The following is a 14,237-nucleotide window of genomic DNA, read 5'->3' on the forward strand; positions in this document are numbered from 1 at the left end:
AAAAATGTATTTTTATTCCATTAGGAATATCCAATTGTGCTACAGAAGAGTCCAACAGATCGCTCCACTAACAATTGTCTAACTGACCTAAGAGTCAATTCTGAATATTTACTTACGTACCTGTATTTGAATTTTCTAGGATTTCGTCTTCTATCTCGACTGTTGTGATAGTGAGGACATGCATAACCCTGGCGGCAGAGTCTGGGTGGCTTGATACATTGTTCCGTCTTGTAGCCAGCTAATACAAAGTTTGTGTCTGTAAACAGGTCAACAATAAAAAGAAATGAGCATTTACATTTTGCATTTAGAGTATTTTTAGTGAGGTTAGGTATTACGCTGCTTTCTGAATAGAAATCATGATTCATAGATCGCTCTGTTCTTACAAGCTTAGACTGAGACCTTCATTTTTTACAATAAAACAGTCTAACAAACATACATGCAAAGCAATCTTCATCACTTTTATACTCAATAGCAATAGTACACAAATAAAGAACTAGCAATCCAGTGGTAGAGGAAATTATCAGAAATTCTCATTATACACATTTAACATTTGAAAATGAATACCTGAAACTACGTTATTCATTTTAGTAAGAAAAACACTAAAACCTTATAAAATTTTATATCTAGGTTTCTCTTAAGCTTAGTGTTGATAAACCTTATTTCACCAAAACTGCTTTCATGTTAAGGATTTCCAGTAAGATCTCGCTGAACAAATTCTAGAGCCTCTTTTCCACCTTTGCTCAAAATCTAAATTTGTCTCTAAATCTTTGATTCCAGGAGGGAGGAACCAGGAAATGACAAATGTGGTTCTGTCTAGAAACAGAAAAATTCAGAAGAAAACTGGAGCAAATAAATAAATTAAAAGGTAAAATTTAGCTAGTGGCCAGAATGGGTTTATGAAGAGTGAATGATGTCAGACCAATCTAACTTCTTCCAAAGGCAGGACAATAAATGTAGGTAAGATAGAAGCAGTCAATGTTATGTATCTTGACTTTAGCAAACCTTTTTAACCTGAGATGTTCTCAAAAACAAACTACAGAACACAGTAAGACTCCTGTAGGACCTGTGGAAAACCAGCTGACAATCCATTCTCAGACTCATTAATGATGTACCTTCAAGTAGGAACGATTATTAATTGGTGTTTCACACAAGATCTATTCTTTGTTCAGTCCTTTTCAAAGGTTTCAGTAAAAACTTAGGAAAATAAGGCTGAAATCACCAACTGGAATAATAGTTTCAATCCCCAGCAATTATGTGCAATCCCACCATACTTCAAACAATTGACAGAAGCCGTACATCATAATATAATATCAATTGGTCACAATGCAAGGAATGCAAAAAAAAAAATGTTTGTAGTTTGTCAATTTGTCGTCTTTTTACTTTGAGCACCCAATATTTTTTGATCTAGAGCTGACAATCAAGCGCTGTAAGTTATTTATACTTCAATGCTTGGAACTCATCCCGTGGCAGATTTAATTTTATGATCCTTGTCCTCACTGTATTTTTTATCTTTTATATCCCTTGAATCCATTGAACTCCTTAGAGACAGAATCTTCACTCTGACTCTCTTCTTGTGTTACTGCCCCACATGAATTTTTGAAAGCAACTGTACTCTGCATTCTTTTCTAAAGTAAAATTTAGGCAAGAGCTCTAATAACATCCAACTGATATTAACATTTGTGTCTATGTAAGCAATAAGGAAGTCTAAACCCGGAAAATGAGAACCAAATTTTAAAGCCTAAAGAAAACTAGTATAACTGGATTTGCTTTAAGTGATCACATATAATGTTTTCAAGACAGTCTCACATTTCAATATTCTACTTAAACATTCCACTTAATATTCTACTTCATTCATGTTAGTTTAGGCCAGCAAAGAACAACTGTCCATTAAAAAATGAAGATTCTAATCATTATCACTTCTCAGCACAAGACAGAACTCCTCCTGACTTTTAGTCACATTTAGTCAATTGACACAGTTTAGCAACACTTGTATTAAGTAAATGAAAAAAGATTCACCAAACATTTCCAAAACAAAACGTTTTCAGTATGCAATCTGAATATAAATGTGCTGGACTGTACAACTTGTTCACAAGCATCTGTGTTGCTTATGTAAACTTATTCTTTACTCTATAAAGGAAGAGTTTTGAACAGCTGGAGACACGGATCAGCAAGCCGGATCATACACCAAAAAAGAAACAGAGAAAGGAGACAGACTTATATAATGTTACCCTGCCATCTTGGATCTTCACTAAGGATTTTCTCAATCATTGCTTGGCTTGCTAAAACTCCTGGCTGTAGATCTGGAATGCCTTCACTGCATCGTAGCTGTCCATTCTGCAAAGTTTCCTGTGCCTGAAGTTCTCTGGAATGGGGAAAAGAAAATAACACTATTAAACTGTATAGCTATATTCACCATCCCTGCCATAGGTAAAATTCTGTCCTACTTTATCCAAATTTTGTCATTTAATCCAGGTCTTAATAAGCCTAAATTGGGGGGGGGGGGGGGAGGGAGGGAGAGGGCTGTATTTCAAACTGTTACTTGTGCTGAAGCTGGCTAACAAATCAGATGGAATGACCATGCCATACAAATCAAAGACAACACAAGAAGGGACACTGGCATTACATATACCACCAGTGTTAGTATCAGCAATGCCCATCTGTACCTCTGCATGCTGGTATGCTGACATTTTGAATCTGTTATTAAGTTCTGGTATTCTCCTGCTACATAGAACACAGTAGAACTAATAAAGGTACAGAAAGAGCAATAAAGGGTGATTAGAAATACAGAATAACTCCTCTGTGAGGGAGAATTAAATGGATTAGCACTCTTCACCTTGGAAAAGGGATGCCTGAAGGGAGATACAAAATATATCTATTGAGTAATAAGTCATACAAAAGTGAATGGAAGACTACTTTTGGATCACAGTACGATTTTGCTAGAAAAGTTTGTCAAGACATTCGGGAGACCTAGTAACAAAGGACAAGTATTATGAAGAAAAGGAATAGCTCCTCTGCAAATATTTACAACTTCATCGCAAGTAAGCAACCACGATCCTGGTGAAAGATCAGAATGACCACTAATAAACTAAAAGATCTTGCACTGGTGGTATGAAAACACTACCAAAAAAATGAGATAATTTCATTACACCGCTTTTACAAAATCAAGCTGTACAGAGATTCAACAGAGGCAAACTAGTACAGAGGATTCAAAGAAAAATCATGATACTGTAACATAATTTTATTAGGCAGACTTTGAAGCAATGAAAAAAACAAGATGAAGAAACAAATACAAGATATGGATCTATAATATTCTTTCTTCACCATAATCAAAAGCCTCTGTCTTCATATGGCACTGCTTTCTCTAGACACAAATATTTAAAGAGCTTACCTCTTATTCCAAAACACTCTTACCCAGAGAAGGATCTCTGAATAGGAATTTGGAAAGTGTGGTGCTTTATAATGCAACTAGTTGTGATATTATTTACACACCACTTCAAGGACTTCCTAGACCCCAAGTATTCCCCTATGAAAGAAAATCTCAAAGGGGAAAGAAAGGTCCAAAGCCAATTCCAGAACCTTTCAAATTGCCAAAATATTTCTTCTCCAGATCCAAAAAAGAAGCAGGCAATGAGAATGAAAACAGGTAGTTTCTAGAGAACTTTTAGGTGGATGTCCAGAAGAACATGGCTCTTAACAGGAATAAAGTTAATGCCTGCATCACTGATTCCCCTGTTGTTTCTCAGTTCCTTCCTTACAATGAAGAAGCCCTAAGGTCTGTGGCCATCTTACAGCAAAAAGACCATATTCCCCTCAAGAAAACCATTTCCTATGTTTGCTCAGACTTCCTGAAGAATGTTGGATGCCTGCAATTAGGGGAAGCATTTCACAGCAATGGCATACAACTGGTTTTCACAAGCACCAAAGAAGTCTGCGGCAGCCTATTTGTAGGTTCTAGCCATTAAACAGACTCCTACCGTCAGTGTCGTCAGTTCCTCCTGATGCTTTATATGCAGCCAGTCACCAGTAAAGAACAGCCTGACACATTAAAAGATATTTAGAGAACAGAACTTGACAACTGGTCACACTCCTCTGGTGACTAAGAAAGGAACACACTACATGGCCATATTCATCTTTTCTGGTTTCTTTTCATAAGGCTGGTGCTAGGACTCATGGGCTGTTCAGACCTCTCAGGGCTGCTTTACCTACTGAGGAAACAGGAGCACGTTATATCCGGCTCAAGGTGTTCACATCTCTTTGCCGGGACTTAGTATTCTTAACTCCAAGCAACGAAAAGTGGACTATGCCAGAAGTATTTCTGAACTTGAGAAGATCTTTACTAATATGCATCATGATTTTATCTGCTGAAGGTATGTTAGACAACATCTACCAACTTCTGTTTTTTCTCTTCTCAGAATTATTAAGGCCAGCAGGTCAGTTCTCTCCTAAAACTCTTCAAAGTTTTGATGTTACAAATTACTTACAAACAGAAGTTGTTCATTAACTTCAAGGAAGACTATATGTCTTCCCTGATCAAGGACTTGATTAAGGCTGCATGTCTTCCTTGATCTGTAAAATTTGATACATTTTTAGAATCACAGGGAATTTACAACTTTATTAGAGCTAGTGCTCAACAAGCTTGGGAAAAAAAAATCCATTTTTAAGGCACCTTACTCAAGTTTCAAATCCAATCCATGGATTACTTTTCTAAGCTTTTTCTTCAGTATTGCTATATATTGGTTCCCCCTTCCAATACAGCATGAAAGATTACAAAGAGACTACGTATTCTATGTTCATTTCAAGACTGACATGACAGCATACTGCATATGGTAAATGAAGAAAGTTTTTTTTTTTTTTTTAAAAAAAAAAAAAAAAAAAAGAACAAAAAGAAAATGGACAGATGTCTTACAGAAGAAGCATCAGCCATCTGACTGAGGAAAGCCTCCTGGAAAGAAAAGCTATATATAACTAAATAGTACATGACCACACAATGCAGCAGTGAATTCTAAAAGGTGCTAACTTTACTAAAATAATTGTGGTAAAGGTTAGGTTGAAGGGAGAGCTACGATGCTCTAAAAGATGGTAGGGATCAAGGGATAACACAGGAGAGAACATAACATACAGGCATACCAGCTCAGATCAAAGGTTCATCTAGCCTGGAATCCTGTCTCCAACAGTGGCCAATAGCTGATGCCTAGGGAAGAGTATAAGAATAGGGCAAGCATATAGTGATACTACCCCAGAATGCTCTTCCAGCCTCCGGACAGAGATGCTTGTTGCCCTCCAAGGCTTCAAAGTTCTCTGGAAATCGCTACCCATTCCTATCAAGAGTATACAGACCACTTTCTGTAACAGGATCTCCTCTTTCATCCAAATCTATCTCATGACAATATGCGTATTTCCTAGGCCTCAGTCACAACTAAAACTCTTCCCTATCACTACCCTGATTCACAAAGCACCTTCTTTTTACAGTAGCTTGCTCATATGTTAGAAAGGCAGACGATAACACTGATACCTTACACACGAAAAAGTACAACAAAATTCAAACAAAAGTGCAAACGCAAATGTCACACAGAAGCTGAGATCCTGAAAGATGGCAGAAAGATTATTATTTTCTGAATGTAAACACCCCAAGAAAATTTACGAGGCATAAATAATGAAAGGCAGAATATCTGGTCTTTCATCAGTTTTAAGAATGACATATATGGCTCTTGAAACTGCAAGTTACAAAACCTTAGTATTTTTATTTCCCAGTGCATGTGTATTTGCTATCTTGATGTGCACTGAAATACATTCTTATATTTACAGTTATAGCATAAAGTATATTATATTTTTCACTGCAAAGCATACCACATTTTCTGGTATGATGTGATAGCACACATGTGGTATTTCCTGCTAACTGGGCTGAAGAATTTGAAACAAGACTACCTTGTATCATATACTGGTGGCCTAAGGTCATGGGGCCCATGAGCAAAGGCACAGTGAAGTCCATTCTTCACACAGTGACCCCGGGCATCTGTTTCATGAATGCATATTCCAGTCTTGTAATATCTGAGATGATACTTCCTTTCTGTATCCCCTGTTGTTCGATGCAGGTAAGGGCATCTACATAATAGAAAGAGAAAAGTTAGAGTATTCCTTCGAGTTTTGTTTCTAAACATTTAACTCTGAATTTTGCTATCACTCTTCTTATTATGAACTTATAACAAATAACTGGCAGAATTCTTCAAACAGAAATTGTCCTAAATATATTAGCACTGCAGTACAACTTCAAAATGAAAAATCTTAACCTATTTCTTATTCTCAGCTAAAGTTAAAAGAATTTATAGCAAGGTGGTTCACAAAGATATTATTAATAAAACTAGTAAGCACTCCAGTAAGTAAGCAACAGCATTGGGACTAAGAAATGACACCTTCTATACTCATATAGGCTCACCTCATTTCCTCACTAAGAGGTATAAGAAAGTTTTTTTTTTTTTTTAATGAATGTTATAGTCACGTAAAATAAGGGGTACTTGAAGCACAATGTGGTTGCTTTCTGCCTGCTCTCTGTAGGCACGGAACTCCTTGAACAACCTTAAAGGAAATCTAAAAAAAATTTTTTTGATTAAAAGGAAGAGAGCAATTTCTTTATCTGCAATACATCTTGGTAGACATGCATTGAGTTAACATCTGTACACTAAAATGGCTAGCATCATGTTTGGATTACAATTTCAACAACCAGTAACAGACAAATGAAAAAAATCATATAAAATATACACAGCCATGCCTGTTCTTCCACAATCTATTTCAGTGTGATTAATTTTGATCTCTACCGGGTTGGAAAAAATAAAAATCTCCAAAAACTGCTCTCTTCCATCCCAAAGTGAAAAGAAGCTACATCAGAAGGCTTGGAGTGTGGTACAGAATAACAAATGGCAAGTCCCATAGAAATAAGTGATTTTGAATGGAGGCAGAATGGTGAAGCACTGGCACAGTTTAACCCTCAGAACTGATGTTGGCTTAAGCTTTATTTATCATATTCTGAAAAAATTAGTTAGAAATTAGAGTAAACTAATCAAAAAATATTTGCAAATATTTACAAGTCTGGCATTTATATATTTAAAACAAAAGATCCACTATTCCTCCTGTGCTAGCCACCTGTGGCTTGCACTGACTTCCACAAATTGATGCCCTTTATGTTTTCTGAGAGTCAATTGCTTCCTTTTAGGAATTTAAAAACAGCATTTTGTTAAAAAAGCTAAATGGACCACAGCTAGTGATTTGTACCTATGCCTCTTTAGAGCTCAACAAAATTAATTTGTGAGAAGGCGATGTGTACCAAGTTCAGTGTTTTACTTCATTTTGTCAGCCTAAGATGAAACACAGTCTAAACCTAGGATTTGAAAGTATTTCTTCCACACCTCTGCGTTCTACATGAAAAGATGGACAGGATGCAATCTTTGTTGGACTCGCTTTGGCGCCTCAGCTGAACTTTGTGAGAAATGCTTTGTAATATGTGAGTAGCACTGATGCAGCCCTCCTGTTCTACTAGAATTGCTGAAGAGGAAAAGGGAAAACCCGCAAGAGTCCTTCAGATACTTTTGCCAGCGCTGGTCCTGTACAGAAGCCTAAACAAAAGGAATTGCAATCTGAGAATGTTTTACTTATTGCTGACCCACCTACCACAAGCACAGTTTGTACAGGGGCTAAATGGAAAAGCAGACTAGCAGACTGCTCATTACAAACTCTAATCCCTCACTCATTTACGCACATAACAGAGGTGATGTCATATTCTTATGCAAAATGTTCATGTCTGCATTTCCAGCTACTTAAGTTTGCTGGTTTCTGTTGGAAACAAGAATTAAACATCTGAGCTTATCTCGCATGCAAGAGGTATACAGGTGTTTACATCTCACTGATTGTCTTTAAGTCCATGGTCCCTTATCAGAGGCCAAGCATTTGTGCTGAAATATTTAGACTTTTTCCCTAGAGACATCACCTTATCTACAGAGGTACCAAGAAAATGTTAATGCCTTCAATTATTTTTAAATGACTGTTTAAAAAAAGGCAGAAAAGAGAATTCAATGGAATACAGACACAGCTTGCCAGACAAGCTAGGCACAACCTTTTGCATACAATGTGAGAGAGGGAGAGACATTTAGGTCACAGTTTTCCCACAAAAAGACAAAATGAATTCCAAAGAGAAACCGGGAAATATAAATTGTGTGTTACACAACTGTAATTTCTGCTAAACTGAACCTAAGCTTGTTTGGCCTGAGACACGATACTTGTGCCATCAATATCTAATAAAATCTGAATTTTACTGAGAACAGAGCTTTCCCACTGCACATTTTGCTTAACACTCCCATAACAGGTGAAGTCCTCCTTCAGAAATTAATGGAGTGCTTTAATGAGGCTACACAGTGACTGAACACTTTATTATCTGAACTTTGTCTAAGACTTGTGAAGAACTAGATAAAACCTAATTATACAAGCTATCTCAGAGGGACTAAAGAACATGCAAAGCTCATACAGCAAAAACAATGATTTATCTGTTTTGGACATGTATGTTATATGATACCACACTAATACATATGCTTTTAACCACAGGCACCTTGGTGATCAGCTGTTGTTCATCCTAGGACCATTAGTCAGAAAGGCAAAAAACCCCTAACAAAAGCAGCAGCTAGATTGTACTCGCATCTAGTATCAAACCAAGCCAATGCATGGGGAGAAATGATGTTCAACTCAACGTTTAATGAACTATAAGGATGTTCTATCTTCGCTTCATGTTATTAATGAAATATTTTAATGGAGAATAAACCACCATAATACATAGCTTTAAACAAGACTAATATTTTGATTTTAAAAGGTAAATTTTAATTATCATCTGAGCACATGGCTGCAAACTGATAAACTTGCTCTTATGTACCATACTTTCACACTTTATTCACAGGAGAAAATTTAAAAAAAAAAGAAAAGTACAAGAAAACAAAGTGTTTCCCAGGTAGAATAACAAATCTACTTCATAGCCCATATTTCTGAAATCATCTCCCAGCTTAAAGTAATTATATTGACTACTAACCTACCAACCATGAATCAGTGAAAGAACGGTATTCAAGTAAGACTGACATTATAATATTCAAAGTAATTAGATGGATATATTGTGAAACAGAACATGTCTACAAAATCTTAAAAGAGTAACTGATAAGTGAAAAGTATGTTACCTTTTCATTCTCTTCTTAATTCACAATGTCATAAATATTCCAAAGATATGCTTTAAGAATTAAAAAAAATCCAATTTAAAGGGCAATTTTAAAAGTTCTGAAGTATATGAAAACAACCACATACTTGTACTTCTGTTCAACCCTGAGGCACTGACACTTTTTCCTATGATCACTCTTTTTCCTATGATCACCTTCTTTCTTCTGCTACTACAGACATGCTTTAGTGTCTTCTATCTTTAAGAAAGTTACTTTTGACTTCTCTTGCCTTTCCCAAATATTTGCTTTATTTGCTGTTTCTATTCTACCTTAACCTCAGTCAGCTATCAATCTGCAATAGCTGACTGCCATTCCCAACCTCCAGCTCTACTTGGGATCAAATCTAAAATTAAGGCTTCCACAGTGCAACTGAAACTTCTCTCACAGGTGTCTCCAATAATCCAATTTTATAACTGAATCAAAGCAACAGGCTCTATCTTCATTTTCTTTATTTAATTCTATCTTCATTTTCTTAATTTACTGGCAGCTTTCATCTGCTTGCTGTTTCTCATCTTGAAACACTGTTCTCCTTTGTTTAAGGGAACTCAGTTATGTTCTCATTTTCCTCTCAATCAACATATCCTTCAACACAGACATTCTCTTGTGGCCTTTTGTCAGGGGCCTCACAGAACGCTAATCTTGGGTCCCTGCTCTTCTACACGTGGGCAATTTCACTGCAAAACACAAACTTAACAACCAGCACCTCTTGCTGATAACTCACAAACCTATCTGTTTAACTCAAACTGTAAGTACAACATACTAAAACAGAGGCCTGAATCTCATTACTAATCTCATTTCTGGCAAGTACCCTAAACTACCACTATGCCAGATAATATCATCATCCTCTCTGTCATTTAGGCTCATAACTTGGCAGTAATCTTCAGCAACTGCAGGATACAGCCTTTCCAATCTAATTACAGTACAAAGATTGTTCAGGTTCCTATCTCACATCTCGGGTTGTTGAAACATCCTGCTCTTTGCTTCTAACAAATGCAATCTTGCCCAGCTAATATCCTTTCAAAACACTGCTTCCTTTTTCCTCCTTTAGCATCTATCTATCTATCACTCAATAATGAAACGTCAACTTTTGTCCCCAATCAATCTATGACGTAAGCGTCCATTATCCTCTTACTGATTTTAAAACAATAATTGCCCATGCTACCCCTGGGGTTGGCAGGAATGCTTTGCAAACACCTGAAAAGGTACTCTCTTCTTTTTTAAATCATCCCCCGGAGATATTCTTTGCTGTCTGTATTACTCAGGCATGGTACCCAATACTGTCACACTGCCTATTGCATTTCTTTACCTTCTCTTGTTATCTCCTTTGTTTAGACTGTAAATCCTCTGGGAAAAATGTATCTTTTTCCTCTGTGACTACAACCTCTTAACACAGAAGATACTGATCCATGACAAGCACAGCTAAACATTACAGTAATAAAAATAATTCAACTTCCATTTTTAAAAATGGTGACCAACCAAGCTACATACTTCCTAGCTGTTTTCCTACAAATCATTGTCAGAAGTCCCTCTTGCTCCCATCACTGCAAATGAAGCTAGCTACACTATGACATATGAACCGCAATACGCCCAGCGACTCTACATGCCTGCCTGCTTGCCTGACACACTGTACTATTTGCTTATTCTCATCTCCGCAAAGCCTCTACACCTCCCCATGTGTACTGGAGACCTTCTGTAGCCTTCATCTAGACGAGAGACATGTGCTGTTGCTAGTCCGCAGAAGTGCAAATACCAACTGGCTAGACAGCAACTTAGAGCGACCTCCTTCCTTTGCTTTTTCCTCACTGGAAGCATCATAAAATGGTCATTCTACTCTACCTAGCCACCATTTTCACAAAACTTACAGAAGCTTAATATCTTGGAGCCATCTCCATAAAACATAGCTTGCACACACTGATCAACTTCAAAGTTGTCAGGCAAGAAAAGGCAGCACAACTGTCAAAAATACCCCATGCAGCAACAATAGGAACAACATTAACAGAAAAATAATCTTCTTATGTTTTAAAAATAGTCACAATGCAAAATCATAACTTTGGAAAGATAAAGAATAAATGCTTATATAACAGCATATAGGCCAAAAATCGGCAAATCGCTTGCAGAAAGTGGGTCTCAAATAAACTCCAGCAGATCTACCAATCATTTTCGCTCTCTAAGGAGAAATTTGTATCTTTTCATAATGTCACTGATAATGTTATAAATTCCTAAGATTGAAAGAAATCACTTACTCATCTCCATCTGGGCAGATTCCTGTAGTCTCATCATATTTTGTACAATAAACATCTGGACTGTAGTTAAAAGTCCCATCACGCCTTCGTATAGGTCTACGACGACGCTGATTTAGGAAATGCCAATGAAAACAGGTAAATGGTCTGTGCTGGGTACACTTGTGCTGCAAAAATAGGGGGCACTGCTCTGTCCTAAATTCCTTTAGATACCTAAAAAAATTAAACTGTGTTACAAGTTTATCTTATTGGAGGCACATTTTTTACAATATTAACAGGGCATTTGACAATTCAGTGTGCACAGCCCATGAAAAATTGCATACAGTATTCGCTCCTATCCACAAATTACTGCTCAGCTGCTGAATACAGCTGACTTCATTTTTAATGACAGATGCATTACTAATAAAACACAGTGAAATACTCGGACAAATTATATTACTATGTCACATAACTGAACTAAATTCAAATCAATTCAAAAAATACCTACAGTATTTAAATTCTTCCCTAAGTAACCACTAAACAGAGATTATAAATATAAGTTACTTGAATGAGCATTCATATTGCTTGCTACCATAGAAAACAGTCCTACAAAGACTATTTTTAGCTAAGTACCGCATCTAATTTAAAAAATTAGTCCTTAATCACAATAATCCCAGAATGTGGACACACTATATAAAAAGCCAGAGAATTAAAAGATGTTCAAGAAGGTTTCAGGGACTACGAGAAGACTTTAGCAAACTTATTTTACGTATTGTTGTGCTTCTTTTGAGACAGTTCAGGGTCTCTGAAGGTTACTCAGGTGTTAGAAAAGCATTCATTCATTGGGATCTACAGGACAGGAGCTTTTCAGGAACTCTGCTACTTCTTTGCATAGGATACCAAAATGATGTTAGACTGGGCACTACCATGGCATTTATCAAAGGATGTAAGACAGCACTTCTTCGTGTTCCAGTTTATGCATCTATTAGCCTATTTAACAAGTTCATTACATCGCTAAAGTTACGAATTATTGGGGGGAACAGGTGATCAGGCATTTGAGGGGGGAAGGACTTCACAGAAGAACCTGGGACTTTTCAGAGCTCTTCAAAAGGCATAAAGCACGTAACAAGTTATAGGAGATTGACCAGATCGGGGAAGAGAAGAATCAGAGAGAGGAATCTGGGGGCATCTTTCAGTTCTGAATTGCTTAAATTAGCATATAGGGGAAGTAATCACACATAGTCATGGAACATATCTTGAGGTTTACAGAAGAATCTTTAAAACTATATAAGATTGTGAAGAAAAAAATTGGAAATAGAATCTCAGATGTTAAGGTGGGTAGAAAGGACTGCAGCAGTATCTCAGTAAATGGCTTGATTCATATGGTCTTTCGAAGACCATAAAACTACATAAAAATTTGAAAATGGGACATTATAGAAGTAGTGATATGTGGGGATAGCAGAGACAGAATGCCAAAAATTTAGACAATAAATAAAGACAAAAAATAGAGATAGATAAAATTATCTCATGTTTGTGGGCAGCATCTGGTCCTATGTGAACAGGGGTGTCAGCAGTGCTGAGGGCTGCACAGATGTTATAGACCACATCCGAGGAAAATTGGACAGAATTGCAAGGAGGATGGGGAGCACACGGGATCTGCCTTTCGGTGCGTGAAGGTCTGCAGGAAGCGTTGCGGAAACATCCCAAAGGCTCAAGCAGAGGCTGGCTAGGCAACGCCTTAGAGAAGTAGAAGGACTGCTGCTTGCGCTTGGCGAGGGCGGTCTCGAAGTGCAAAAGTAGGCTGGGAGAGCTCCGGGGCTGCCGGAGGACGCCCGCGAATCACAGGGCGGCCCAGTCAGGCAGGGCCGTGGGGGCGGCCAGGAGGCGCGGAGAGTCGGCGCTGGCGCTCTGCAGCCTGCCATGCCCGGGCCGCCCCTGTCCGGCGGGCACAGGACCGGGCATCCCTCCCGCTGCAGCCGGAACCGGGAAAGGAGAACGGGTGAGGGCGGCCAGGGCCGGACCGCCTCCTCACAGACCGCCGCCAGAGCAGGAGGCCGCGCGGAGCAGGCCCGGCACAGGGCCAGGCCCTCCGCCCCAGGACCAGGGGCCCTCCCCGCGCGGCGCTGGGGCCCACTGAGCAGGGCGCCCCCGGGGCGCGGTACCTACGTATAGTGCGTCGGCTGCTCAGTCTGCGGGCACCCCCCAGGCCCGCCGCCCCGCGAAACCGCTTTCGAAACCGACGGCATCTTCCCCAGCGGGCAGCACCGCGCAGGCGCAGCCCGGCCCCGCCCGCCGCCGCCTGACCCCGCCCGCCCCGCCCCGTGACCCTGCCCCCCCGCCGCCCGTCAGCGCGGGCCGAGCCGCCGCCCGGCCCAGGCCCGCCTGCCGTCAGGGCTGCGGGGCGGCCGGGGAAGAGCCCTGTGCTTCTGGAAATGACGCACCCCTGAGACGTGCCTGTAGCTACAACGCCACCACCCTCAAACTCCGTTGAGAGGGTGTGTTTCAAAAAAAAGCACGCGCGGCTCCTTAACGCAGAGAGCTTTGATACTTTCCTTCAGTTCCTTCACCCGTAGTTGATGGCTTCGAACTCTTTAACAACAGAACGCTGCAAATAGTTTTAAAATTTTCCAACACACGAAAAAGAACTATGAAAACAGTTTTACAACTAGAGTCTTTATTAAACACCTCTCGCATCAGCTGAAAAACAAGGCAGACACAAAGGGTCAGCCCTTTCTTTCTTAAGCAGACCAGTAAATTGTTGGGTTCATGATTTTAG

The 14,237-nt window shown here is 39.0% G+C and overlaps 1 protein-coding gene across 7 annotated transcripts in view; it reads right to left on the reverse strand.

Annotated features, from left to right (window-relative positions):
• Window positions 1-13,757, reverse strand: part of UNKL (unk like zinc finger) — a 62,206-nt gene extending 48,449 nt beyond the window's left edge. For 6 of the 7 annotated variants that reach the window (XM_026113885.2, XM_064519953.1, XM_064519952.1 and 3 more), the window contains exons 1-5: window positions 13,628-13,757; window positions 11,486-11,695; window positions 5,926-6,102; window positions 2,229-2,362; window positions 121-256 (exon numbers count right to left, since the gene is read on the reverse strand). In XM_026113885.2, the coding sequence (XP_025969670.1) occupies window positions 121-256; window positions 2,229-2,362; window positions 5,926-6,102; window positions 11,486-11,695; window positions 13,628-13,707 (737 nt within the window). In that variant the 5' untranslated portion in view covers window positions 13,708-13,757. The remainder of the gene's footprint in view (window positions 1-120; window positions 257-2,228; window positions 2,363-5,925; window positions 6,103-11,485; window positions 11,696-13,627) is intronic. The other variant, XM_026113886.2, reaches the window with a different exon arrangement.
• Window positions 13,758-14,237: the final 480 nt, after the last annotated feature.

This window comes from Dromaius novaehollandiae, chromosome 14 (assembly GCF_036370855.1).
Source record: "Dromaius novaehollandiae isolate bDroNov1 chromosome 14, bDroNov1.hap1, whole genome shotgun sequence".
In the NCBI taxonomy this organism is placed as follows: Eukaryota; Metazoa; Chordata; class Aves; order Casuariiformes; family Dromaiidae; genus Dromaius; species Dromaius novaehollandiae.